We start from the raw sequence: 25697 nt of genomic DNA on the forward strand, positions 1-25697 counted from the left end.
AGGGGTGGGGGTGCAGGAACGGGCGGCACGCAGCTCACATCCTCATTCTGTGTGTGTGTGTGTGTGTGTGGGGAAAGCGCTCGTGCTGCACTCATGGAAAACACACCGAAGTGCTGTGTGAAGGTGTACCTGTGTTCGAACCCTGAAGGTACGTTCCCATGTGTGTGGCGCGTTGCCCAACGTGTCTAGCTCTTATGTTCTTTACGTGGCTTTAATGATGAGAGAATATTTTTGAAAATGTAGCTTTTCTGCAGGCGACTTCCACTCACAGGCTACACTGACTAACCAATTTACACGGCAGGGTACTTTTTACCGTATCGCTTCAGGGTAAGTGGTTCTACAGCACGACGTGGGGTTTGAACCCGAGATCTTCCGGCTGCGAGGCGGACGCCCTAACCGCTGCGCCCCCTGCTGCACCATTTGTATAGCCAATGCTTTTTGTTTGCTCTTTCTCGTACTCGTGAGATGAGCCGTGCGGTTAAAGGCGTTTAACGAAACGCGCGGAGCTCGGCGGTGAGCGGCATGCGTTTGCTCTGCTTTGTTTCGTGAGCCACGGTGGCAGGAGCACGTAGCGCCACGCGGGTCCGCAGCTCTCACACAGATGTGTGTTCAGATTCGGAGGCGGAGAGGGAGGCTCTGCGGGAGACCGTCTTCCCGAGAGTGAGGGACCGCTGCCGTCGCGTCCACGGCGTCGAGTTCAGGGTAAGAGCACCGCGCACTGCGATGTCCCACAGGCGTCAGACAAGGGGCTCGCAGAGCTGAGGACGTGTCCATCTGCGGCGGAGACAGGTGGGAGACGCGGTGATGAGACCGGAACCCCGGGGGGCATCGCCTTTTTCCACTCGCCGTCCTCAGTTGTTCCTGCAGCATGAATAATGAATGATCTCTCTCACACAGACACACACACACACACACACACACCTGTGAAGCTGTGTCTGTCTCTGAGGGAGGGGTCAATGGTCCTCCCTCAGGTGATTGACCCCTATGAGGGAGTTGGGCACCAGAGCCCCCCGGACCCTCGCACCAGACTGCGGCTGCTGGACGAATGCCGGAAGAGCTCAGCAGGACCTTTCTTTGTGGTGATTTCAATATGACTCGATATACAACACGCCTCCCGTAGACACACACACACACAGCACATTGTTTGCAGCGACACGGTGCTTAGGAAGGTCGCGCCAGGTGAGCCGTGGCTCCTTCTGGCCCCTGTGGGCACTCTGCCAGGCCCTGGTGGGGCAGCGGTACGGCAGCGCGTGCCCACCTGTGCAGGTGGAGGTGTCCGAGTTCCAGACGCTGCTGTGGACGTGCGAGCAGATGGGGCTGAGCACCCGGCTCCTGGAGCGGCGCTACCGCAGGGACGAGAACGCCGTCCCGCCCTCCTTCGTCCTGCGGGACCGTCCGCACCATCCCGCAGGTGGCCAGGTAGGTGTACCTGCTGCGTCAGCCCAAAGGTGGCGGGGACGCTCCGCACGTCTCCGCTGACGCCGCTCCTTCGGCAGACGGACGACACGCCGGGGGACGCTGACGGATCCCAGCAGGAGATCGGCGCGACGTTTCGAGCTGCGGTGACGAGGTGCGTCCAGGAAGGAAGGTTCACCTCCGAGAAGGCGCACGAGTACTTCAGCTCAGGTGAGCTTGGAGCTGCCTGCGCGCTTGTCCGCCGGTTCCACGTCACAGTAAAAGCCCGCAAAGTCAGGCTCTTCACTGCAGCCTTTCCCCTCGTTGTAATGCTCAGCTCTCGAGAAGGAGGTGCGCTTTGCGCTGGAAGAGCGTCCCCTTGAGGACGCCGCCAGAGCTCTCTGCTATGTCCACAAGCCCCCCGCCGTAAGGAGCCAGGAGCAGAGGGTTCTAGACTCGGACCCGATGACCAACCTGCGGGAGCACCTGCTGCCAGGCCTCGTGGCACCCGGGCAGCTCCCGGTGCGCACGTCTAGTGTCGACAGCAGGAGGCGCTACATCGACGGGCTCTGCCAGCAGCTCTACGATGATCTGCTGACCCTCATCGATCGAACCCTCGTGCGGGAGGAGAGCCGCCCCAGCGATGCTCTCTCTCAGGACCTTCTCCGCAACTTGGAGCTTTGCCGCATTTACGCCAGCATGTACAGGGTCGAGTGTCCGGAGACGGAGCGCATTCAAGCGTACCTTGAGCACGGAGACACGGGACACCCGCTCGTCATCAGCGGAGGGGCCTGCACAGGCAAGACTGCGCTCCTGTCCCACTGTGCCGTCCAGGTGAGCGTCCCATCAGGAGCTCCGCCGCTCTCTCCTTACTCCTTTGTCTGCTCTCGCGTGTGTGATGCTGAGCAACAGCAACACACTTGTGTGTGTGACACAGATGAACACATACACATAAACAAGCACAGAAAAGACTGCGGAGTTTGCGTGTTCTCCCCCGTGTTCATGTGGGGACAAAGACTTGGCTTTCGGATGGACGGCTGACTTTGGACTGCCGACTGCCTGTGTGTGTGTGTGTGTGTGTGTGTGTGTGTGTGTGTGTGTTTGTCTGGACCACCGCAACCTCACAGTAGACATGTGGGTGGGTGCTGGGAATGAACAGATGGATGGACTTCTACAGCAGTCAAAACTGTTTCATATTGGCCTCAAGTTTCTTTGTTTATGTGTCAACGGTTGAACTTCCACAAAGTCACCACTCTGTTGGCGACACAGCAGCACAGCAAGTAGCGCTGCTCTCTCACAGCGCCTGGATGGCGCGAGAGGACATGGGTTCAATCCCTGCTCAGTCTGTGTGGACTTTGAACGTTTTCCCCGTGTCTGCGTGGGTTTCCTCCGGGCGCTCCGGTTTCCTCCCACAGTCCAAAGACATGCTGTTCAGGTTCCCCCATAGTGTGTGAGTGACAGAGAGTGTGTGTGTGTGTTCCACTGATATATGGATGAGTGACCCCTTGTAAGTAGTGTATCTAGCAGTGTAAGTTACCATGGTGAATAAGGTGTGTGTGCTGATAGTAACACTACACAGAGTTCATTTGAAGTTGCTTTGGAGAAAAGTGTCTGCTAAGTAAATTAATGTAAATGTTACACCACTAAAGTGCAAGTGAAGCACTTGTAACTTTGTTTATCCTGCCCTGCAGGTGAGAACTTGGCTGGATGGCAGAAACCCTGTGGTGGTTGCTCGTTTCGTTGGAAGCGACAAAGTTACTCTGCAGGAGCTCCTCAGGAGTGTGTGTTACCAAATCACAGTAAACTATGGTGAGCACCCTTGGCTCCACACTTCTCGTAATCTCATTCAGCTGAGCCAAGACTTCCGAAGCCTTTTAATCACGGCGTCCACATCTCAACGTCCCCTCGTCCTCATCTTTGATGGCTTGGATCAGATGGGGTTGGAGGAGGACAAATCTCTCAGTCTTTGGTGGCTGCCCAAGTCCTTACCCGCCAACGTCAAACTCCTCATTTCCACAACGCCAAAGAAATCGGGGACCCTCCGAGCGCTGAGGGCTCTCTACCCAAAATCTCATCTCTTCTTGGAGCTCGGCAGTAAGGACAGGAGGGACCTGAGCCAGATGCTTGTGGACCTGCTGCTGGCCCGTGACAGGAGAATCACCTCAGGCCAGCGCACGTATGTGAACCGAGCGCTCGCCACCTGCCCGCTGCCGCTCTGCGTCGAGTTGCTGTGCGAGCAGGTGTGTGAGTGGAGCTCTGACTCCGAGGTCACGGAGAACTCTGTGACCAGCGGTGTGCACAACAACATCACCTTGTTCTTCAGTCAGCTGGAGAAGAAGCACAGCAGACAGCTGGTCTCCAGAGCCTTGTGCTACCTCACGCTGGCGAGGCAGGGCCTCACGGAGGCCGAGCTGACTGATGTGCTCTCCTCCGACAACTCTGTATTTTCTCACTTTGTGCCAGGTGGACAAGTCCTGCCGTACAAGCTCAGGCTCCCCGAGGTTGCGGTAGAGATGCTGCTCCTGGACCTCGAGCGGTTTCTCGTGAGGAGGCACGTGGCTGGGTCTGAAGTGCTCTTCTGGACCTGCAGACACTTCCCGTTGGTCATACAAAAGCTCTATCCGTGCTCAACTGAAGCAATGCAGGAAATGCATGCTGCATTAGCGGACGTCTTCAGCGGACGCTGGGCAAACGGCAGGACCAAGTCTTTGGTTGTTTGCGGAAGCAAAGGGTCCAAACCTCAAGATGTCGTTCCGGACGTAATACCTGTGAAAACTGACATCGACAGGCTGCATCCTGACCAGCCATGGATCTTTAGATCAGCTCCCTCTATGACGCTTACACGTGCTAACCTGAGGAAAATTCTAGAGCTTCCCTTCCATCTAAAATCAAGTGGCAGATTGGAGGAGCTGGGAAGAACTGTGATGTCTCTGGGGTTCCATCAGGCCATGCTACAGGCAGGCCATCTGGAAGAGTTGATCTCACAGCTGGAAGAAATATCAGTACTCATGTTCCGCCAAGAGCTTCGACTCCTTGCCAGGATCTTGAGAGATTCGAGCTGTCTTCTCCGAGGTTCCCCTGAAAACCTTCCAGTGGTGATGCAAGCTGAGCTCTTCCCGTTCTTGGATGTCTTGCCTAGCTTGGAGAGCTATGCAAAGCAAATCTCTGAGGAGGGCATGAAAAGCAATAGGCTCGCTGTGGTTCAGTCCTCCGCAGCCGCTGTGCCTTCAGCGAGCTGGATGCTGTCGGACGTGGACGGCGTTCCTCTTGCAGAGGTGTTAGAGCTTCAGTGCAACACAGCGGTGATAATTCTACAGAACTGCTCCATGTGGGCTTGGAATGAAAACATCCCGGGCAGCTTCGAGCTCATTCATTCATTCGGTTTAAAATTTTCAAGTGCCAAAGGCACTCAGCATTTTGTTCTGCTGTCCACACAATGTCCAAGGCTCTTCTTGTGTGACATCCACACTCCGCTCTGTGTTCTTGAAATAGATGTTAGGAGCAGCATGCCTGACGGATCCACAGAGCCCAGCAGCAGACCTCCTGTTGAAGGCTTCCTTGTCCTCGAGAGCACGATGTTTGTAAGTTACAAGGACACACGTTACATCGGAGTGTTCAATGTTAACACGGGAGAGGGACTTCGGCCGCTGCTTTGTCCCTCCAACGTGAGCTGCGTGTCAGGTTGCCCCAGCGGACAACTCGTTCTCTGTGGACAGGATGATGGCATGGTCTCAGTTTTTGCCGTCCAAGAGAATTGTCACCTTGCAACTTGCTCTATTCCAGCAGGAAGGCCAATCATCGAAATTCTTCATGAGTCTGAGAGAAGCTTTGTGTGCGTGGACAGCACTGGGGGCATCTACGTGTGGGACACTGAGACCACGGCAGATCCCAGGCCCACAAACGCATGCTGCCTTACTGAGGGGGAAGAATGGGTGTTAAACACCGAGCACTCGTGGGAGGATGGGGTCTTCGTGGTTTGCAAGAGCCAGCAGATCTTCCTGTTGGACACATGCGAATGGACAGTGGAAGAGCAGTTCAGTGCACCTGCAGGCAGAAAGTTCACTCGAGCTGTGCTGGCCAAAGTCTGCAGTCTCGTCATAGCTTCCTTGGAGGAGTGTCCCTTTCTGCTGGTGTGGAAGAGGACCACGGGTCAGTGCATTCTGAATCTAGACACTGGCCACACCCAAGGCCTCAGGCTCCTCAAGCTGCAGTCAACGTTGTTAGCGCTCACGGAAAATGGAGTCCTCACAGCCTGGGACTTGGACCTGGTTTTCAATGTTTCATCGATCGCCAGAAGTGGTGCAAGTGTGAAAAAGATCCTTCTAGAGTCAGCTGAAGGCCACTTTTACACCATGGATGGCACCGAATTTGTGTGGAGGTGGGGAACACGGAGTGGTAGCGTGCAGGGTGTCTTCCAACATGAAAGCCCGGTAGAGACCTTGGCCCTTTCTGCTGACGACAAGCATCTGGTCGCTGCAACCTTGACGGACACGTACGTGTGGCACACGGCCACAGGGCAAAATGTCCAACGCATCTGCAGCAACAGTTCTGCCTCCTACCTGCTCGTGACCCCCAACAGCAACTTTGCAGTGTCGCTGTGTGAACGTGGCCTGTCCCCCGTGTGGAAACTGCGCAGTGGCCACGTTGTATGCAACATTCACCTGTACCTGAGGAACGCCATCATTTCCCCCGAAAGCACCTTTGTCCTGGGCCTTCATGAGCAGGACCTCCTGGCTGTCAGCTTGTGGTCTGGCTGTGTCAGCAGAAGGTTCTCGTGCTCCACCCAAATGGACGTCGTGGCCTTTCAGCCTTTGCTTAACCATGTCGATTATGTGGTGGTGATCACGTCCTCTGGATGCCTCTTCACCTGGAGGGTCACAGAAGAAACCCTCTGCCAGCATGTTCAGATACCCTGCACGTTCCTGAGCCAGCCAGACATGATTCAGTTCTCCTCAGATGGAAGATATGCCGTCCTCTCTGCAGCGGACGACTCCATCGGCGTGCTGGACACCCAGAATGGCAGGCTGTGCTTGCTGCCTGCCGAAGGCCAGGTTCTGCTGGTCAGCTTGGACGTTGCAGGACGCTACATCGTCTTCGTGTGTGAGCCCAAGCCCAGTGACTGCACGTGCCGTCTCCATTCCGGACCAGTTCTCTGTGCTGCCTCTGTGTCCGATGGCAGGAGCGCGGGGAGGTTCCCCCTCGGGGCGGTCCCCTCCGCCCTTAGCCTCTCGGAGGAGCTCCGCACTCACGTGGGCTTCGAGGACGGCTCGGCGGCGGTTTACGCCATCTGCGCCGCACCGGGCGGCAGGGGCGCGGTCAGGGGTCGCTTCCGGGAACTGGGCCGCGACACCCGACGCGTGCACGAGGAGCCCCTCGTGTGGTCGGCCTTGACAGCAGCCACTGTCACGTGGGTCGATTCCGCCTCTGTGGCGTGATGGCGAAGGGATTCGTCAGTCTTAGTCATTATTCTGGTGAATCGCTCTGGGCTGGCCGCCCCGCACGGTGGATAACTTCAGCACTTGGGCAAGCGGTTAGGATTTGGGTTAGGGTTAGAGCTGCTGCCTTTGGACCCAAAGATCACACGTTCCAATCCCACCTCTGGCTGTAGTGCCCTTGAGTAACGTACTTACCCTGAATTGCTCCAGTAAAAATTATCCGGCTGCATAAATGGCTAAAGAACTGCAAGTAGCTCAACTGTGTAAGTTTCTTTGGAGAAAAGCATCGGATAAATGTGGAACGTTCTCATTTTTACTAATAAAATAGCGCTAATGAACGGAGACACCATGGCATGTTGTTGTACCATCTAGTCCTTTCAGTGTCGATAGCAATTTCTTTAATCCGCTGAAGCTTTTAAGGTTTTTCTTTCTTTTTTTGTTGCAAGAACAATAAAGGCAGCTTTTCAGTATATTTATTGTGTGTGAAATCATTTCTGTATTCTGCATTTCACTCACTTCGGCATTTAGTGGAGTCAAATAATTGTGTTTGTTCATGTCTAATACGTACTTGTACCGTCACAGTGTCTGAATCTCAGCGTCGGTGTACACACGCACACGCACGCAAACAAACAAACAAACAAAAAATTTTCAGAACCGCTTGTCTCATACGGGGTCGCGGGGAACCGGAGCCAACCCGGCAACACGCGTCGGTGTACCGTCCCGTGTAACTGTGCAAATGATAAACTACTCTGACTCTAAAGTGTAGTTAACAAACCTGTGGTTGGACTTATACTGTACAAATAAATGTATTCACATGAAGAAAGTAATACTCGATAAGGCACACATGACATATTGGACATTTATACGAGGCTGGTAGAGATACGTGTGGATTTGCGGTACCCGAATGACTACAACTCCCATCATGAACAGCGAAGAGCCTTAGTATAAAAACACTTCCGCCGCTGCAAACATCCCTTTCCTGTCTCAGGCACGAAGCAAGATGGCGGGCCAGATCTCAAAGAAGAGGAAGGTTGGCATATATTTAACTTATCATGTCTTAAAACAAAATCGCAGGTCGTATTAATTACAATGCGCTGCTGTTAAAAAGTGCTTTATAAATGTGTGTAAGCATTTCCGTGCTTCCACAGAGGTTCGCCGAGTGAGGATTGATATGGATTGTAGTGACATCTGACAAACATGGCAAGCGTTTGTAAATTTTGCCGGGCTTTCGTTTTGGCCGTAAATTGTCCTCCTTTTCCCCTCAATTTGACTGTACAGTCAGTCTGAATACATAGTAGATTAGAAGAATGTGTTTCGTATCGCCCATGACTTAGTCTTACTAGTACGTTTGCCCCGATTTTAAAACGTTGGCCTAGTCAACCGTGTACGATTCATGCTGCTGCTGCCGGCTAGCTAGTAACTTAGCTCAGCCTGCTGCTGCCATGCCATGGTTGCGCGATTGCTAGGTAAATAACAGTGCGCACGGTTTGTTTTGTCAGTTTGTGTCGGATGGCATCTTCAAAGCGGAGCTGAACGAGTTCTTGACCCGGGAGCTGGCCGAGGACGGCTACTCTGGGGTGGAGGTCCGAGTGACGCCCACCAGGACCGAGATCATCATCCTGGCCACCAGGTGAGGCCTGCTGGCTGCTCTGGTTTCCTGCTCGTGTGCACTGGCGAGAGCTGTGCTTGTCTCCACAACACACTATCATATGTTTGAGCGCTTGTGTTTAGGACCATGTCACGTGGTACAAATAGGGCAAAGTTAATGGTACGACTCCAGTGTGCGTGATGGATGTTTCCACAAGTCTTCAGCTCTTGGTCTTTTCATGTTGTCAGGACCCAGAATGTCCTTGGCGAGAAAGGACGGCGCATCCGTGAACTGACCGCGGTGGTCCAGAAGAGGTTTGGCTTCCCGGAAGGCAGTGTCGAGGTTAGTGCTCCGGAGGCTGCGGTTACTGCCCTAAGCAGCTTCAGTAAGTTCAAGTTTATATAATTGCCTAGAAAGCTGCTCCTGGTGGCTTGATGGCCCACAGCATCCCCTGTCTGAGTCACTCCGCATGTTAGTCTTGGCTCTGATCTCAAGGTTTGTTTCGTGTTGCCATGTCCTCATAATGTGCTCCTGTCTGTAGCTGTATGCTGAGAAGGTGGCCACCAGGGGCCTGTGTGCTATCGCCCAGGCTGAGTCTCTGCGCTACAAGTTGCTGGGTGGTCTAGCTGTGCGTAGGTGAGCATTTGTTCTACATGGACAGAACTTTATCTGCTTGAGCCCTCAGTGTTCCTTCTGTGGTCTTACTGCAATAATCTGGACACTACCTGTCTCAGGGACCCCAGGACCCCATTTTGTCCCCTCATCCTCAGTTCAGAGCAGTTGGTGCAGTCCCATTTGTGGAAGAGCCATTTTTTTGTACATTTATTCATTCCTCCAAAGCATCCTACAGTGATTGCTGTGCAGTATTTGACACCTTCAAGCAAGGTGACTTGGAGTGGTAGATACGCTGCAGTGAATTCTGTACAATTACCTCCCACCAATCTCTACACTGCTGCAACATACATCAGTACATCAGAATAGACTGGTTCACTTGCAGCAAAAAAAGTCACCCAGATTTCTTGGTGGATAGTTCCTCAGAAAACTGTGATTATGCATATTGAATGACACAAACCACTTTGCCTGCATTGTAGGGCTTGCTATGGTGTTCTCCGCTTTATCATGGAGAGCGGGGCCAAAGGCTGTGAAGTGGTGGTTTCTGGGAAACTCAGGGGCCAGAGAGCCAAGTCCATGAAATTTGTTGACGGCCTGATGATCCACAGTGGAGACCCCGTCAACTACTATGTTGACACGGCTGTCCGACATGTCCTGCTCAGACAAGGTGAGTTCACTGTTAACCTGGGCGGTGGCGTGGGGTAAGCTGCGGTTGCCGGTCCCTTCAGTGAGGATACGATGACGAGTCGGAAGAGGGCGCAGATTGTCTCTGGGTTTCTGTCTCCGAGTCGCGTTCTGCATCTCGGTGTTGGGGCTCCTGAGCACTGTGCTCATTCTTGTTTGAAGACATAGAGGCATTTGTCTGAGAAGGGCCCTGCTGAGCTATGAACCTTTCAAAGTGTTGCCATCTACAGATGAAATGGCTCTCAGACCTAACTGTTGCTCCTCTGCAGGTGTGCTGGGAATCAAGGTGAAGATCATGCTGCCGTGGGACCCCAGTGGCAAGATTGGACCCAAGAAGCCCCTCCCTGACCACGTGAGCATTGTAGAGCCTAAGGATGAGGTTCTCCCCACTACCCCTGTGTCTGAGCAGAAGGGAGCCAAGCCTGAGGTCCCAGTGATGCCCCAGGGGGCCCCCGTGCCAACCGCGTAAGGGTGAGCATCACAGGCATGCCTTCCTTCAAGTCGATTTCTTTGTCCATTCTTCTAGTGAAGCGCTTGTCCATCGTTGGCCTAGCGTCACTTGGGTTCCCCTTCAGTGAGGATACGATGACGAGTCTGAAGAGGGCCGAGTAGGTCTGGGGTTTAGTCCCACAGCCACGTTCTGTGTCTTTGGGTCCAGGCTCCAGAGCCTCTCACCTTAGCTTGATGACATCGAGGCATTTGTCTGAGAAGGGCCGTTGGAGTTCATTCTCTCCCGTGAATTATGAGAAATGTCTTTAGTTTTGCAAGTGAATGTAGTTTTTGTGTGTTAACAGTTCAGTTGTTGTTTTACAGGTATGTGCTGTCAGTTCAAGATGGAAACCCTGGATTTTCTGTACAATAAACATTGTAAAACCCAAACCTGATGTCTGGCCGAATTATTGAAACGAATATTCTAGGCTCCCGTTTCTTCCAAATGAGTTGTAGGGAAGAAATGACTAAACCCACATGTCACATTGCTCACTGGTTCAGTGTGATGTCTTTGGCTGTCCTGCTGATGGACTGGAGGTACTGACCCTTCCACACATACCTAGCTCATGTTCTGCTTACAGGCCTGATTGAGAATACTTAACTAGTGTTTTATTTTTGTAGTCTGACCTTTATTCATTAATAATTAAGGTTTTTGATACCTCCAAACTGAATCAACTGCTGCCAAAGTGTTCAGTAAACCAAAACAAAAGACCAGATTAATGTTCGTGAGGTTGCACTGGTGCTGATGGGGTAGAGAAGACCCTTCTGTCCCTCAGAAGGGCTCAGTCCCTCTCAGCATTCAGGAAGAGTCTCGTGAAACATTCGCTTTGGAAACTTTTCTCTTCTGACTGCTACAGAAACTTCCACTACCTCCATCATCAGTTTAAAAAGTACTTGCAACCTGCTTTGCAGTTACCGGTGTGCTTTCAACGGTGACACTGGACAAATGGACTACTTTGAGAATCGTGCTTCTCCAGCTTGCTGCCTATGTATGTTGATGTGTTTTCTTTACTCCTGAGTTGTACTTTGCTTTTGTCAAGTATTTGCTAAATGAATAAATGTACACGTTCGACCACGGCTGAGTGCCAAGGTGTGCGTGTGCGTGTGCGTGTGAGTGAGAGAGTGAAGGAGAGACTCGCCCTCTAGTGGGCTGTGGACACTCACCTGGTGCACATATCAGGTGTCTGGGTGTTCACTGACTTATGAGCTATAAATGTACAAGAGTTGATTCTCCTTGGTTGTAATGGGTGTCTTATTTTGAAGACATTTCACACTGACATAATGTAGTAGGGATATTTGCATGTGGAGACTAGTGACAGGAAGAAGAATAAATGTTTGTAAAAAAGGCGCGCGTGGCTTTGCGCACACACACACACCCAAGGTGGGTTATCTCTGCAGTTTGCCTTGGGAAGGAATGCCTCTGCAAACGTGGGAGCGCCTCACTCGCTCAGGTGGCTCAGCTGACTGGCTCACGGTCAGAGCACCACACCTGTCTGCCAAGTGAGACCGAGAAGCGCCAGGAAGCCGCGAGGAGCAGCCATGAGTCTCCCTGACTACAGATCCCCCGGAAAACAGTCCACACCCAACTTCCACACGGTGAGACCCCCCCCCATGTACTTTATCTTTTCAAAGTGTTGGTTTTGCCCTCGGGACCGAATGCGAGTGATGATGGAAACCTGTCGAATTACAGTCCGTTGTGGGGTTTGTGTGATTTTTGTTATATTAAATCACCATGAAGTGCGTTCTGTGTTGTGTGTGTGTGTGTGTGTGTGTCTGAACAGGCTGGAAAGTCGCAGTACACAACCCCAACACCTCACACTTAGAAGATCGTGTTCTACGCTGTTCTTTACCATAATTTACCCTACCGTAGCAGATGATATTTCAGTGTATTACAGCTGTGGGTGGTGTACTGATTGGAGCCGCTGCCTTCCAGCGTGAATGGTTTTGTTCAAGGTCCTTACTGGGAATTAATAGAGTAACAATGATAAATGAGTTGCTCAGCATGCAAACCTCACCTGTAAGTCACCTTGAAGAACAGTGAGATAAATAGTTAACAATAATATTTACATACGGTACTACACCATACTGTACTTTTTGTGGACTCGTCACTGTACCGCGCTCTACTGTACTGTATTCTGATAGATACTCCATCGATCCCCGGGGGGGGGGACTTCAGTTGCACGCAGCAGCAGCTGACACGAGACGTACGGACACGACACAAACGCGTAGAAGACGGAGTTGCGACTGCATGCTGGCGGCCGCAGCGCACCGCTCCACGCTCACATATTCTCTACTGTGCCATAGAGTACTACGGTGCAGCGTACCGTGCTCTGCTGTTATACTCCAAGGCACTCGGCTGTGCTGCAGTGTGCCCTGCTATACCGTGCTCTGCAGTGCTGCACCATGTTATATAGCACTTCGCTCACCTTACTGTACCACATTGCACTACGTACATGTAGGGTCACGGTTAGAGTGGCGCCAGTCTGTAAGTCCCGTAGAGCGTGTGGCTTCCTGAGGAGCCGCTTGCGGGAGGCAGTGAACGGTGCGGTAAAGCTCAGCGCTTACACGCACCTGGACGTTCACCTTGTCACCTTGTCACCTTGTGCGCCTCCTCCCTATGGCAGCACTCTCCGGTGGTGCAGCTCAACATCGGCGGACAGCTGTTCAGCACGACGCTGAGCACCCTGCGCCGCTGCCCGGACTCCAAGCTGGCCGACATGTTCGCGGGACCGCCGAAACTCCGCGCCGACGCCGACGGCCGCTTCTTCCTCGACAGGGACGGCAGGCACTTCGGGCCCATCCTCGAGTTTCTGCGCACGGGGAGGCTGCCCACGGAGCACGTGCGGGAGGTGTACGCCGAGGCCGTCTTCTACGGCATCGCGCCGCTGGTCAAGCAGCTGGAGGATTCGCCGCAGCTTTTTGGGGAGACGGTGGCCAGGCGGCAGTTCCTGGCCAGGGTGCCCAACTACGCGGAGAACCTGGAGCTGATCGTACGCATAGCCCGGGCCGAGGCCATGGCCGCCCGCCATTCCAGCGTCGTCGTGTGCGTTCTGAGGACGGAGGAGGACGTGAGCCGCTACAAAGATGCCGTCAACAGCCTGGACGCAGCCAAGGAGTCGGCGGTGAGGTTCGGGCCCTGGAAGGCGGCGCCCACCGTCTCAGACCTACTTGACTGCATCAAAATGGACATTGAGGCCAAAGGCTACAGGATCAGCTTTAAGCCCCACAGTGCAGAGAAGGGCTTCTCGTTCAAGAGTTACGACTTCTTCTACAAGATCATTTTCACTTGGTGGTAAATGCGGCTCGTTTCGCCACGCGCTGGCACGACGGGTCGCTGTGGCGGCGTTAAGGCTCTCTCGGGACAGTTAAAGCCGACGTGCACGAGGTCTAGCTTTCAAACGTACAATCTCTCGATTCTTAAGTCCTCCAAGCGTTTAGGGCGGCAGGGCGGGGCTGTTTGGGTGTAGCTTCCAATCCTACTCGGTCTGTGTGGAGGCCGCATGTTCTCCCTGCGTTCGTGCGTCATTGCTCCGAGTGCTCTGGTTTCCTCCCACAGTCCAAAGACACGTTTCTGGTGCAGGCGATCAGTGAGCGTGACCGTCTATCAAGAGACAGGTGTCCCATCCAGGCCAGACCCCACTTGGCCTCGCGCCCCCGTGCCTGTGGTCTTGCCATCGGCTCTGGACTGCTGTGACCCTGGCTTGGAAAAACAGTCGAGGAAAGCGAATGTGTGCAAGTTGTTTAAAAAAAGTCAAGTAAAACTACTGGACTGAGATGTTACTGCAAGCGGAAATGTTGTAACTGAATGTAGAGAAACCATAATGTGTCAATGCTAATGAAGGTCTTGGTATTTTTATTATACAGCAAAGGACAAAAATACTCATTTCACACTAACTAGGCTTATTCCACCACTGCAGCAGCAGAAAATCTATTGTTTGCATCTTCACTTTTTTCTGTATAGTTATTGTATGAAAATTTGTTTCTCTGCCTGTACTTGTTTTGCACGGATGGTAATAAAGAAAAACATTGATTTGTATTGACTAGTGCTTTGCAAGATTCTAAGCGGTTTATAAAATATAAAACTATTCTATCGTACTCCTGACTTTTTTGAGAATGCATAATTGTGTATTGTGATGAGGCAAAGCATTAAAATTCTTGTGTGGTTCAGCCTTATTCATAAATGACCAAGTTTTAATTTTTTTTTTTTTTTTTTTTTTAGAAAGCTTTATAACTCAAAATAGAACATGATAAAGGCAACAGTATTTTAATTTTCTATCTCCCGCATTCAACAGCTCAGTCAAACTACGGCGGCCTGTAGGACGGAAAATCTCACAGCCCGTTAGAAACGCGTTTTGTTAATAAAAAACTACGGCGGCTGGAGGGTGGACATATCGCACGGCCTGAGCAGAACGCGCTCAGTTTAATTCCCTGGGGGTGGACAACAATCGTCATTAGGTCCGCCGGCGCAGCCTCCTGGAGGTAACTGCAGCAATGGCGGCACACTTGAAAAAACGGGTCTACGAGGAATTCTCAAAAGTTGTTCAGGTAAATTATTTTCCAAATACGAAGAAAGATCTTGTTGTGCCTGCCATGAAGCAGAAGCGAAGGAGCTGAAGATAAGCTAAGCTAAGCTAAGCTAAGCTAAAAACTAAACTAAACTAAACTAAGCTAAGCTAGCCTAAAGCTATCACCGTGCAGGGCTTCAGTCAGATTGAATCAATGTTCATGAGCTCAGTCTCTGAGTCACTGACTCTTAGATTTGGGAATGTACACCATCACCATATGTTTACTTTTGCAACACAAGTACAGTTACGTGCAGCTCTTATCACACTAGTAAGTAACAGTGTAGAATGACAGAGGCTGTTATTACTCACTGTGTGTCCATGCTAACTTATTAGCAACACAGTAGGCTAGCTCAGTCACGGAAATCTTCTCTTCTTCAGTTCTTCTTCTCTTCATATAAATATAAATTCCGTTTGGAGAGCCAGTTCCGTAAATAACCGGTCAGCTTTCTGTTCACAGACACTTTTTTCCAGTAACATATTATGATATTGTGTGTGTGTAGCGTAAAGATCATCATAGCTAGGGTAGGGTCCTAGGGAAACGTAAATTACACATCACATCTACGGATTGAAGTGCTCGTCTAATGCAGGGTCATGGTGGTCCAGAGCCCATCCTGGAAGGACAGTTCCCCCCACCCCCCCACAAAGGGAAATTTAGAATCACCGCTCAGTTATGTCTTTGCACTGTGTGAGGAAACCAGAGCACCCGGAGAAAACCATCGCAAACCCCACAGAGAGACAGATCTGAACTCAGAGCTCTGAGGAATTCTACTGTTACATGCTGTGCTACCATGCCATCCATTTACATTATGTTTATTCATTTAGTTGATGCTTTTCTGCAAACCGATTCACAGTGTTAAGTTACCTACAACTATTGACTTATTTGCCCATCACGCTGGGTGATTTTTACTGCAGCAATTTAGGGTAAGTACCTTGCTCAAGGCTACTACAGCTGCAGTCCAAAGGCAGCAGCAGCTCTAACCACTGCGCTACCCTGCCACTCTACCAAAAGAAACAGTTGGAGACAGCAGGAATATGAAAGTGCAATATGAAAATACTTAAGGTGCCAAATCAACTCAGGTAAAACAGTTGCCCTAGAAATGAAATGGCAACTGTTTAATCTGAGAAGGCTTCATGTGTTTTGTCACTTTTTCATGTTGCTTATGCGGTGAGCAGTGTGTGGCGGCCATGTCTGCTGTACCTCTTTTGTTGTGCTCGTAGCAACATCCACATGAAGAGGTTCCGGCCAAGAAACTCAGACTGACCAAGCCGAGCAAGTCGGCCGCTCTGCACGTGGACCTCTGCAAGGCGAGCAGCCCGACGGACGCCCTGCAGTACCTGCTCCAGTTCGCTCGCAAGCCTGTAGAGGCAGACAGCGTTGAAGGGGTGGTGCGCATCCTCCTGGAGCATTACTACAAGGTCAGGGGCCTGAAGAATGCAGGGTGAACCAGCCACTCGTGTCTGGGTTCGAGGACTGACCGTACAACACGTTGGACATGGGTTTAAGTTGCAGACTACACACAGCTGCTGCCATGTTCCTGAACTATTATGTGCTTCCTTACTTAGTCTGCCTTCTTTTCTGTGTTCTGAGAGAGGAGGAATGCATCCTTTTTGAGTATTTTGCACACAGTACTGTAACCACAGATGACAATGACGATTATTATTATTGTTCTTGTTATTAATAACAATTATTTATCTGACGCCTGTGTTCAAGGTGACTTGCACTGTTATTTTTTGTATGCTAAACTACTCATCCAGACTTAGTCCTTTATACAGCAATGGGTAACTTTTGCTGGAGCAACTCAGGGTTAGCACCTTCCTCAGCATCAGTGGGAAAAGGGATTTGAACGCTGACTTATGATTGACAGGTATGGCTCCTAACCACTATACCACCTGCTGTCCTGTACGTTTTTGTGAAGCCGGATTTTCTCTGTATGACCTGCAGGAGACGGACAGCTCAGTAAGGCTGAAGATTGCCTCTCTGCTTGGACTTCTGTCTAAAACGCAGGGCTTCACTCCTGACTGCATTGTAGACGATGTCATTAACACTCTTAATAGTGAAAGTAAGTCAGGTCTCAAAAGTGTCCAGACTTTATTTGTTTATTAAATTACTTGATTTTCTTATATTTTGCTGTGAATGCTTTCCTAGGGTCGCATCAGGTTCTGGCCCAGCTGTTGGACACTTTACTGGTTATCGGGACTCAGGTCCCAGAGAGCCTCAACATGAGACACAGGTTGATTGATGTGGCATGCAAGGTGAATAGCAATTCTGTGCACTGTGCATCAAACCTGCAGTGTTCCTGTTACATCTGCAAAAATGTGTTTGGAAGCTTTGCGTTACGATCCTTTGAAAGAAATATTATCTAAGGGAACTTGTACTTGAATCTGTAGCATATCTTTGTAATTGTAGAACTGCAGTGCTGTGTTTTTGTTGGTCCTAAGAATTTCTCTCCTCCTTCTCCCCTGCACCACAGCATCTAACAGACACGTATTTTGGTGTGAGGAACAAGTGCCTCCAGCTGTTTGGGTGCCTTGGCTCTGTGGACAAGCCCTTGCCCAGGGAGAGCGAGGGAGGGGGAACAGGCATGGCTGCGAAGGATGTACAGAGCATCATCAGTGACTATTTCGGAGACCAAGACCCCAGGGTCCGCACTGCAGCCATAAAAGCAATGGTATGACCAGGGCCGTGACAAGTGCTTCAACCGGTGTTTAACATTATTTTACCACGGGTAATGCTTCCTTTTTGTGTTGTACAATTAGAACTGTTGGATGATCGCTGTTGCTGTTGCACGTTGTGAAGACCTACTTTCTGTCAGACAGGATCCTTTATGGAGTCCTGCAGAAAAAAACTTATGGAAGCATTTGTATGCAGTAACCCAGCTGGAACTCATGACATATTGCTCAACTATGTTCACTGAGTTCCTGTGTAGCAAAGCCATTGGTATATTGTTTAAGATCTCATTATTTGCCTGTGCCAATTACATTTTGTTGTCCCTTGCAGTTACAGCTTCATGAGCGAGGGATGAAATTACAGCAAATTATTTACAACCAGGTAAAAATGGTTCACTCTTGTTTTCAGGCCTGCCTCTGTTATTCGAGTGGAAATGTGCACAGATCTCAGCAATGGGGTAGTGCTGCAGGGTTATTTGTGACTCCCTTCTTTGTGCTCCTCTTTCAATTTGGTCCATCAGCTTGAGTGGATGACAGTGTTCTGGTTGTGCCCTGCAATCCGTCTCTTGGCTTCCCTCCCCAGGCCTGTAAGCTGCTGAGTGACGACTATGAGCAGGTCCGCTCGGCAGCTGTGCAGATGGTTTGGGTCTTGAGTCAGCTCTACCCTGAGAGGTATTGTGTGCACAAAACCCAGATGCTTTGAGAATAGACTTTTGTCTTTCAGATTATTGTGATTTTTTTTTTTTTTTTTTTTTTTTTTTAATTTATTGATTGCACAGTACTGTTTTTCCTCCTTCTAACTACATGTATAGCATTGTCCCCATTCCCTCATCTAATGAGAAAATCAGACTGGTGGATGATTCTTTTGGCAAGATCTGCCATATGGTCAGTGATGGATCCTGGGTAGTCAGAGTTCAGGCTGCCAAGTTGTTGGTGAGTTCATTGTTAATTTTTGCCCTACCTTACGTATAACTGTAGAGATTGCTGACCTTTTGATATTTCTTCACAGGGCTCAATGCAGCAGGTGAGTCCTCACTTCTTAGAGCAGACGCTGGACAAAAAGTTAATGTCAGATCTGAGGGTAAGTGAACTTTGTGCAGAAAATTCTGTTAATAAAATGCAAATACATTACCTGGGAAAATGTGAAGTATCTCAGCGTGGTTGTTGAGAAGTTGCGTAGCTACTTGTCTTTTTGGCCCCCACAGCGGAAACGCACGGCCCATGAGAGAGCCAAGGAGCTATACAGCTCAGGCGAGTTCTCTTCGGGCAGGAAGTGGGCAGATGATGCCCCAAAGGAGAAGGTGGACACTACAGCAGTGAACCTCATTGACTCAGGAGCCTGTGGGGCCTTTGTCCATGGACTGGAAGACGAGATGTATGGTCAGTGTGGCCAGCTTATTTGGGGATAAAAGTGGTTCTGACATGTTCCTGACCAGTCACAGATATTGTAAATTGAATCGCTTTCTTTCTCCTCACAGAGGTTCGGATCGCCGCTGTCGAGGCCTTGTGCGCTCTGGCTCAGTCCTCCCCTAGCTTTGCCGAGAAGTGCCTGGACTTCCTAGTAGACATGTTCAATGATGAGATCGAGGAGGTGCGCCTGCAGTCCATCCATGTCCTACGACAGATCTCCACTCACATCACCCTTAGGGAGGACCAGTTGGACACCGTGCTGGCTGTTCTAGAGGTATACCATCAGTGCTCAACCCAAGGTTACAAAGAAATCCATCTACACTGGCCACAAATTACAGACACAGTTGGAACAGGAAGTCTTGTCACTTCCATCTCCATACAGTTTTAATAAACCATTTGTCAAATACAGGCTAGCATGTTCTGGAGCCTGTTCTCGAAGGATAGGATCTGAGGCAAGGTACATCCTGCATGGGACACCAGTCCATTGCGATGTAACATTTTTTATGAACTTCACACTACATTAAAACAAATTTAATGAAATGAAAATACATTATCTCTGCAAACTACTATTCAGTGCTGATTTTTGACCAATTCATCTTATAAATGTGTAGTGTTCCTCACTTTGTTACTGATTGTCAGCACTGAGCAGCATCAGACATGGCTATAAACACTGCGAAAGTGAGCTCAGTTATGTTGGTCAGCCACTTCTGTGTGTGTGTGTGTGTGTGTGTGTGTGTGTGTGTGTGTGTGTGTGTGTTATGTGAAAATGTGTTATTCGGAATGCTCGTAACACGAGGAGCCATTGTATTGCATTTGATGATGCAGTTATAACTGAAAGAGGCACTTGCAAAGAAGTGCCTTGGAAGCTTATAGGGGGCTGTTTAGTGAAACTTCTTGTCACTCAAATAGGCTCATTTCAGGGATGGCTGTACAAACGCATGTCTGCCACTTAATGTGCTGCTGAACACGGTCACATCAGTAGCTTCGCTCTGCAGCTGAAGGCTGCTCTTCTGGACTGACCTGTGGTAAGATTTCTGCTCTGTCTCCTTCCACCAGGATTCCTCGCGGGACATCCGCGAAGCTCTGCATGAGCTGCTGTGTTACACTAATGTTTCCACCAAGGAGTGCATCCAACTGGCCCTGCTGGAGCTTCTCAAGAATCTGACCAAGTACCCGACGGACCGCAACTCGGTGTGGAAGTGAGTGCTTACTTCCACTATTGCTCACGTTGCTCCAGTTTTCTCAGTAATATCCGGTGCCTCTTTTTGTACTGTGGTAAGTGTGCATTAAAATTTCAGGGAACTGTAAAGCCTGTAGAACCATGGCTCATGGGCACTGTGCTCAGACGAGACCCCGAAGTACAAGGTGGACACTATGGCAGTGAATCTCATCGACTCAGGAGCCTTACATCTGCTTCAGTTTTTCTACCCTCAGCATTTCCATGAGGGAAGGAAGGAAGGGAGAGAGAAAGTCTTTAATATCAGCTCATTCAACCTCTGGCTTCCTTCCTGTTTCCTTCCTATTCAGGTGTTTGAAGTTCCTCGGGTCACGACACCCGACCTTGGTCCTGCCCATCGTACCGGAGCTCCTGAGCACACACCCGTACTTTGACACCCCTGAACCTGACATGGATGATCCTGCTTGTATCCTTTAGCCTCTGGAATGTGACCCTGTGGGCTGCTGGCCCTGGGTCCAGTTTCATAACCACTGTACCAGGGATTGCTACCATTTCAATATGCGTGATGTCCTTGTCACAGGCGAATACATCCTGCGCTTTCGTCCTTAACGCATCTCGGCAGACATAGCAGTCCTTGTGCTGGTATTCAACGCGGCCAAATCGTGTCCCACCATGACAGCCCTGTTTTCAGACCACACATTCAGGCACTATGCCTACCTGCGTGACAGCCTCTCGCATCTGGTGCCACCGCTGAGGGTAAGGACGTCTCAGAAATGGTTCACAGTACCACTGTCAATGCAGTGCATTTCAAAACCATGGAGGCAAAGGATTTGCTAATGTTTTTGTTTTTTTTTTTGCTCTTGTGGCTTGGTGGCAGCTGCCTGGTCGGAAACTGACCTCTGCACCAGAAGCCTCCGGCCTGGCATCCAGTGTGGAATCAGCCCAGAACTTCCTGAAGGAAAGCCTCACCCGAGTATGCAGCGTGCAGCAGCTGGATGCACCCGGAGCCCAGAGTCTGCTGGAGTTCACCATCAGGTCAGACTGGGCATATGGGAGCAGTGTGTATTGAGCGGAGGCTGAGCTACGTGTCGGCGCTGTGTTGACCGCAGCCTGTGGTGTGTTTACACAGAGACCTGCAGAGGCTAGGCGAGCTGCAGACGGAGCTGGCTGGGACCGCTGACTTCTGCGCCACTTACCTGCACTGCCAGCTGCTGCTCATGAAAGTGAGGACGCACTTTCCGTCCATGTGGTGCCACACGTGTGGTTCAGCTTGGAGAATACGGACAGGAGTGCAGTGTCTTCTTCTTTGGATGTTCTTACTCAGGCTCTGCAGGATAAGTTGTGGAGTGTTGCTGTGCCGCTCTACCTGAAACAGAACGCCATGGTGTCGGGAGCAGCTGCACAGGTGGGGTTGGAGTCTTGCGGGAAGGTTGGCTAACTGGACCGTGTCAGCGCCGAGCGACGCACGGACACACTGGTGGGTTGGAGTGCTGACAGTGCTGTGTTCCAGGTCCTGGAGGAGACGTACAAGCTAGAGTTCCTGTACAGTGGGCTGGAGAGTCGCCAGATAGCCTCCATCCATCACGTTCGTCTGCAGGCCAAAGCCCTGCAGCTAGTGCTGTTAGCGCGCACCCGCCGGGGGTAGGTCTCACCCCATTCTGCAGGAGCCACAGCACCAAACAGCCCGAGATGGTGGGAAAAATGCCCCTATTCCTCTGTTTCAGGGTGGAACCACTCCTGAGCGCTTGTGAAAAATTTCTCCATGAAGTAGATGCTTTTCAGAGGTAATGTTTAGATAAAGACAACTGCTGGAAAAGAGCAGTTTGAAGTGATTTGGCTTTGACCGACAGTGAATATTGCTGTGTTCTTCTTAGGCTTTTCGTCACAGAGCTGCCCCACTTTCAGGACAGTTTTGTGGACAAGCTTCTGGACATCATGCCCAGACTGGCAGGTTCAAAACCAGCAGATCTGGTGAAGATCTTACAGACCACCCTGAGACACAGTTGCTTCCCGCAGCTCAAGCTACCTGAACAGGTAAACACAAGATCGAGGAAGGGGGAGGAAGCTCCCCAAACTGCAGTTGATATGAACACTGGTGTGAAAAAAACACACTCATGAGTCCATGTACAACATATGTGATGTGTGTGTGTGCATGTCAGATACGCCGAGCGACAGCAGCTATCATTGAGCCCACTGGAGAGTCTGACAACCCTCTGAGGTTCACGTCAGGGCTTGTGGTGGCGCTGGACGTTGATGCAACTTTGGAACATGTGCAGGATCCACAGACAACGGTAAAAGTTCAGGTAGGCAGTTAGTTTTTTTTCTTTTTTTAAAAATCAAACCTTGGCAGCGATTTGCTTGTAAGGTTCAGCACAATGAGGACCTTACTGTGTGCTCCTCTCTCAGGTACTGTATCCAGATGGACAGTCACATGTCATTCAGCCCAAACCTGCAGACTTCAGGAAACCAGGACCAGGCAGACACAGACTCATCACTCAAGTGTATCTTTCCCACTCCGCATGGACAGGTAAGAGCATCTCTGAGTGCTTCTAAGGCTGGTGTGAGTTTAGTGCTCAGTCTGCTCAGTTTCACATCTATCTGGTTGCAGCTGTTACTCCTGTGGTTAAATGCAGTCTGTCTTTATAAGACATGGAGTTGCCTGCACACCAATCGTACAGTAGACACACTGGGAATCGCTGAGGGTTCTGCCTGTACACGTACTACCTCATTTAGCTGTGCACATACACCATTAGAGGTTGCTTTGTGAGACCTCAGATGCAGGAAACTGCAGCTGGAGATCAATACAGACAGCATTTCTGTTGCAGTCTGGGTTTCCACTCAACTTCACAGTTGTTGTTTCAAAAAGTAGCAAACTTGTATAATAAGCTCCTTGGAGACTTTTCACAATGAAGGAAACAAGCTATGTTATATATGTGCCATTTTGCAACATGTCAGAACTTGGCAGGATTTCCTCTTAATGCTGAAATAGTGTATGAGACACAGTTCTTTAGGCTTTTAAAACACTGTATTGAATGACTTCAGCTGTTTGTGAATGTGGTCAAGGTTGGGTGTATATTGTATCTCACAGCCCGCATCTATCTGCCCAGAGCCCTGTCAGATTGACGTGAAGCTGCTGCTGGCCTATAGCTCTAGCACTAGCAGATCATTGGGTCCCAGATCAGCCTGGAACGAGAGTACAGAGGGCCCAACTCCCTTAGAGAGCACCATTGAGGGCACCATCCCCCTAAGCAAGCCGGTAAAGGTGTTCATCATGCCCAAGCCTGCCCGGCGCTGAGCCCCGAGGGGAGCGGTCAAGAGCAGGAAGCCACCCGGAGTCACGGACAGAGACAGAAATGACACTGAAGACGGTGTTGTTTGTGGGACTCTGTAATGTTCTGGAGCTCACAGTAATTCTCAGACTGTTTCCAAACAGCTGTCTTCACTGTAAAATCTTTAATCAGACATTTTGTTGTGTGTGTGTGTGTGTGTTTTTAATGATCTTTTAAACAATGAGACAGGCAGGCCGAGGACAGGTAAACAAAGTGCACTTATTAAAGATTAACAGTGATGTCAGTGATTACAACTTTGTTTTTAACAAGGTGTAAAATTGTCCTTCCCAAGTTTCAATAATATCAGTAAAAATCTTACAATCCATTTTACATCATTGCTTTTTTTGCTCAGCTCATCAATATGGAGGCAAGACAGAAAGGTAGATAACTTGTTCCTTCTCCATTTAGCCCTTCTCTGGTGGATAAAAGCTGAGGTGGGGTTACGTTTAATCCTGCGAGCTCATCAGCAGGTAGAGTGGAAGACCCCGCCCACTTTGGCACCTTGCCCTGCCAGCGTGTTGTACTCTCTCACGGCCTTCTCAGTCTGGAAAACCTTCACGTTCACCCCCTGCTGCCTCACGTAGTCCAGCGTTGAAGATGGCACCTGGTGCAGATGGACAACTGGTGCTTTTACTGCTGTTCCCTTTCTGTTTTCCCTCAGACTATCATCACCCAGATCTAAGGCATAATACACTTCTCTTATTGCTCAGGTCAACTTAATTCTTTTTAAAGTGAAGTTTCCTTATCAATCTTTCACTAGAAAATGTTTTTAGCGGCAGTTTGTTACGGCCCTGTCGTTACCTGTAAGGCTTCACTCATGCCCCGGCCTATGACCAAGATGTCCACCCCCTTCTTCAGAATCTCCTCCAGGTCAGCCGGCTGGACTCCCGGGTAATGCTGCCAAAACAGAAGAACGTTATGCCGTAACTCGAGGCTATGGTGGATGCATTTTCAAAGTAACTTGAAGCAACATCATTTCGCTGTTCAGCTTAACCAGCGTGAGCTGACGGTTTGCTTTCTGCACAACTTCCTCACAGTTAATTGAGACTTTAGTGAATATGCAGTAAATGTCCAGCAAAATAAATACATTTTTCATGCAGCTTATACGGTATCCTGTCAATTACTGCAGACAGCACGGTAGCACAGCAACTAGCACTGCTCTCTGAGCGAGAGGATGGGGGTTCGACCCCTGCACAGTCTGGAGTTTACATGTTCTCCCCGTTAGCATGGGTTTCCTCCTCCCACACTCCAAAGGCCTGCCTTCAAGTGAACTGGCGACTCAAACTGTCCATAATGTGTGTGAGCAGTAGTGTTTCACTGGTGTGTAGAGGAGTAACTTTGTAAGCAGCGAATCTAGTGCCTTGGGTGAAATGGTGTGGGCTGATACTACAGCATCGTGCTCAGTGGAAGCCACTTTAGCAGACACTTTTCTCTAGTGAACAAATGTAAATGTAAATCACACACATCGGTCCCGGTCTCTCTCCAGTCCCAGGCTCTACTGCCTCCTGGCCACACCTTACAGTCCTTGTATGAAGAAGCGCATCCCTTGACCTTCATGTGGCCCCATGACAGGGATGCAATCTCAGGAGAGGACATTGAGCCTCTTGAATCTGAGGAGGGGGGGGAAAAAAAAAAAAAAAAAAAAAAAAAAAAAAAACTTATTTGGGAAACGGCTTATGTATGTGAGGCTTCGCTGATGGACACAAACACAGAAATACTGCATTAACTTTCCTACATAGAGGAAACAGGAGAGCAATCTGAGTGTGACAGTGAGAAAAAGTGTGCTTTCTGCAGTAGAGAAATAAGGGTCATGCTGATGCACACACTAACTTCTTAACGACTAACAAACCTGCTGACTAAGTAAGTTATGGTTAGGTTTAAGTTACGTTTCACTGCAGTTATTTAAAACGGTCGATTCTCGCTGCCTCAGAAAGGCTTTAAGAAATTATTTACTCTTAAATGAACCATGTTTTCAAAGTATTTTAATTACGCTTTCACGCAAATATATTTCAGTTATATGGAATCCATACCAGAAACGCAGTGTTTTGTTGACACTCCGAGGCACGTTCACGTTTCCGACTCAAACACGTCAACATCCGCCGCAGTCCCGCCTCCGCCGGGAATCGTCCAATGCCGTCACTGTACGCCGACACGCCCCTCTTTGGTGATAACACAGTCCCGCCTCCCTAGGGCAGGCGTCCAATCACGTCATCGAGTGGATAAGCCACTTGACACCCCCCCCCCCTCGTTGTGATACGGGGCGCAGTTCAAAATAGAAATTTACGTTTTTTCGAATTCTTAATTTTTGTTTGTGTCCAGTTCTCGTTAAACTTTTGAGGGTTTTGT

The 25697-nt window shown here is 50.0% G+C and overlaps 5 protein-coding genes and 2 non-coding genes across 9 annotated transcripts; 6 read left to right on the plus strand and 1 right to left on the minus strand.

The window, feature by feature from the left end:
* The first annotated feature begins 75 nt into the window (after nucleotides 1-75).
* LOC108924636 (NACHT and WD repeat domain-containing protein 2) lies at nucleotides 76-6985 on the plus strand. Its single transcript, XM_029255273.1, has 7 exons — nucleotides 76-148; nucleotides 614-702; nucleotides 972-1079; nucleotides 1222-1419; nucleotides 1497-1626; nucleotides 1733-2229; nucleotides 3087-6985. Exons 1-7 carry the CDS (start codon nucleotides 94-96, stop codon nucleotides 6828-6830), a joined length of 4821 nt encoding a protein of 1606 aa, XP_029111106.1. The 5' UTR covers nucleotides 76-93; the 3' UTR covers nucleotides 6831-6985.
* Nucleotides 6986-7805: 820 nt separating this feature from the next.
* Nucleotides 7806-10593, plus strand: rps3 (ribosomal protein S3). Its single transcript, XM_018736115.1, has 7 exons — nucleotides 7806-7860; nucleotides 8330-8460; nucleotides 8667-8760; nucleotides 8960-9054; nucleotides 9510-9697; nucleotides 9984-10185; nucleotides 10528-10593. Exons 1-6 carry the CDS (start codon nucleotides 7831-7833, stop codon nucleotides 10181-10183), a joined length of 738 nt encoding a protein of 245 aa, XP_018591631.1. The 5' UTR covers nucleotides 7806-7830; the 3' UTR covers nucleotides 10184-10185; nucleotides 10528-10593.
* Nucleotides 9753-9901, plus strand: LOC114911716 (small nucleolar RNA SNORD15). The gene has a single exon (XR_003797976.1). It is a non-coding gene; the product is annotated as a small nucleolar RNA SNORD15 (small nucleolar RNA).
* Nucleotides 10284-10426, plus strand: LOC114911715 (small nucleolar RNA SNORD15). The gene has a single exon (XR_003797975.1). It is a non-coding gene; the product is annotated as a small nucleolar RNA SNORD15 (small nucleolar RNA).
* Nucleotides 10594-11686: 1093 nt separating the features above from the next.
* On the plus strand, nucleotides 11687-13499 carry kctd14 (potassium channel tetramerization domain containing 14). Its single transcript, XM_029255927.1, has 2 exons — nucleotides 11687-11799; nucleotides 12828-13499. Exons 1-2 carry the CDS (start codon nucleotides 11743-11745, stop codon nucleotides 13497-13499), a joined length of 729 nt encoding a protein of 242 aa, XP_029111760.1. The 5' UTR covers nucleotides 11687-11742.
* A 1114-nt stretch (nucleotides 13500-14613) lies between these two features.
* ints4 (integrator complex subunit 4) lies at nucleotides 14614-23681 on the plus strand. 2 transcript variants are annotated; one of them, XM_018736143.2, is made up of 23 exons: nucleotides 14614-14748; nucleotides 15987-16184; nucleotides 16711-16828; nucleotides 16915-17021; nucleotides 17240-17437; nucleotides 17767-17817; nucleotides 18019-18107; nucleotides 18248-18368; nucleotides 18445-18516; nucleotides 18641-18815; nucleotides 18914-19119; nucleotides 19902-20044; nucleotides 20373-20488; nucleotides 20645-20778; nucleotides 20900-21057; nucleotides 21152-21245; nucleotides 21347-21427; nucleotides 21533-21663; nucleotides 21747-21806; nucleotides 21897-22056; nucleotides 22182-22325; nucleotides 22429-22549; nucleotides 23130-23681. In XM_018736143.2, exons 1-23 carry the CDS (start codon nucleotides 14695-14697, stop codon nucleotides 23315-23317), a joined length of 2919 nt encoding a protein of 972 aa, XP_018591659.1. In that variant the 5' UTR covers nucleotides 14614-14694; the 3' UTR covers nucleotides 23318-23681. The 2 variants fall into 2 exon arrangements, with proteins under 2 accessions (XP_018591659.1, XP_018591660.1); XM_018736144.1 differs by having other exon boundaries at nucleotides 23111-23219.
* On the minus strand, nucleotides 23394-25459 carry aamdc (adipogenesis associated, Mth938 domain containing). Of its 2 annotated transcripts, none has more exons than XM_018736166.2 (4): nucleotides 25382-25459; nucleotides 24867-24961; nucleotides 24153-24248; nucleotides 23394-23955 (listed from the first exon to the last, which is right to left on the minus strand). In XM_018736166.2, the coding sequence occupies exons 2-4, from the start codon at nucleotides 24945-24947 to the stop codon at nucleotides 23815-23817; spliced, it is 318 nt and encodes a 105-aa protein (XP_018591682.1). In that variant the 5' UTR covers nucleotides 24948-24961; nucleotides 25382-25459; the 3' UTR covers nucleotides 23394-23814. The 2 variants fall into 2 exon arrangements, with proteins under 2 accessions (XP_018591682.1, XP_018591681.1); XM_018736165.2 differs by having other exon boundaries at nucleotides 24816-24961.
* Nucleotides 25460-25697: the final 238 nt, after the last annotated feature.

Source organism: Scleropages formosus, chromosome 10, assembly GCF_900964775.1.
Source record: "Scleropages formosus chromosome 10, fSclFor1.1, whole genome shotgun sequence".
Classification (NCBI taxonomy): domain Eukaryota; kingdom Metazoa; phylum Chordata; class Actinopteri; order Osteoglossiformes; family Osteoglossidae; genus Scleropages; species Scleropages formosus.

Excerpts from the sequence above, each read along its gene's own strand:
- LOC108924636 (XM_029255273.1), top strand. The coding sequence starts at position 94 with ATGGAAAACACACCGAAGTGCTGTGTGAAGGTGTACCTGTGTTCGAAC. Across the intron at positions 1,420-1,496 it reads ACCATCCCGCAGGTGGCCAG|ACGGACGACACGCCGGGGGA; the intron begins GTAGGTGTACCT and ends CTCCTTCGGCAG. Across the intron at positions 2,230-3,086 it reads TGTCCCACTGTGCCGTCCAG|GTGAGAACTTGGCTGGATGG; the intron begins GTGAGCGTCCCA and ends CCTGCCCTGCAG.
- rps3 (XM_018736115.1), top strand. The coding sequence starts at position 7,831 with ATGGCGGGCCAGATCTCAAAGAAGAGGAAG. Across the intron at positions 7,861-8,329 it reads AGATCTCAAAGAAGAGGAAG|TTTGTGTCGGATGGCATCTT; the intron begins GTTGGCATATAT and ends TTGTTTTGTCAG. Across the intron at positions 9,055-9,509 it reads GGTGGTCTAGCTGTGCGTAG|GGCTTGCTATGGTGTTCTCC; the intron begins GTGAGCATTTGT and ends CCTGCATTGTAG.
- kctd14 (XM_029255927.1), top strand. The coding sequence starts at position 11,743 with ATGAGTCTCCCTGACTACAGATCCCCCGGAAAACAGTCCACACCCAAC. Across the intron at positions 11,800-12,827 it reads CCACACCCAACTTCCACACG|CACTCTCCGGTGGTGCAGCT; the intron begins GTGAGACCCCCC and ends TCCCTATGGCAG.
- ints4 (XM_018736143.2), top strand. The coding sequence starts at position 14,695 with ATGGCGGCACACTTGAAAAAACGGGTCTACGAGGAATTCTCAAAAGTT. Across the intron at positions 19,120-19,901 it reads CCGTGCTGGCTGTTCTAGAG|GATTCCTCGCGGGACATCCG; the intron begins GTATACCATCAG and ends TCCTTCCACCAG. Across the intron at positions 20,045-20,372 it reads GACCGCAACTCGGTGTGGAA|GTGTTTGAAGTTCCTCGGGT; the intron begins GTGAGTGCTTAC and ends CTTCCTATTCAG.
- aamdc (XM_018736165.2), bottom strand. The coding sequence starts at position 24,947 with ATGTCCTCTCCTGAGATTGCATCCCTGTCATGGGGCCACATGAAGGTC. Across the intron at positions 24,249-24,815 it reads GGAGAGAGACCGGGACCGAT|CATTACCCGGGAGTCCAGCC; the intron begins GTGTGTGATTTA and ends CTGTTTTGGCAG. Across the intron at positions 23,956-24,152 it reads GCATGAGTGAAGCCTTACAG|GTGCCATCTTCAACGCTGGA; the intron begins GTAACGACAGGG and ends CATCTGCACCAG.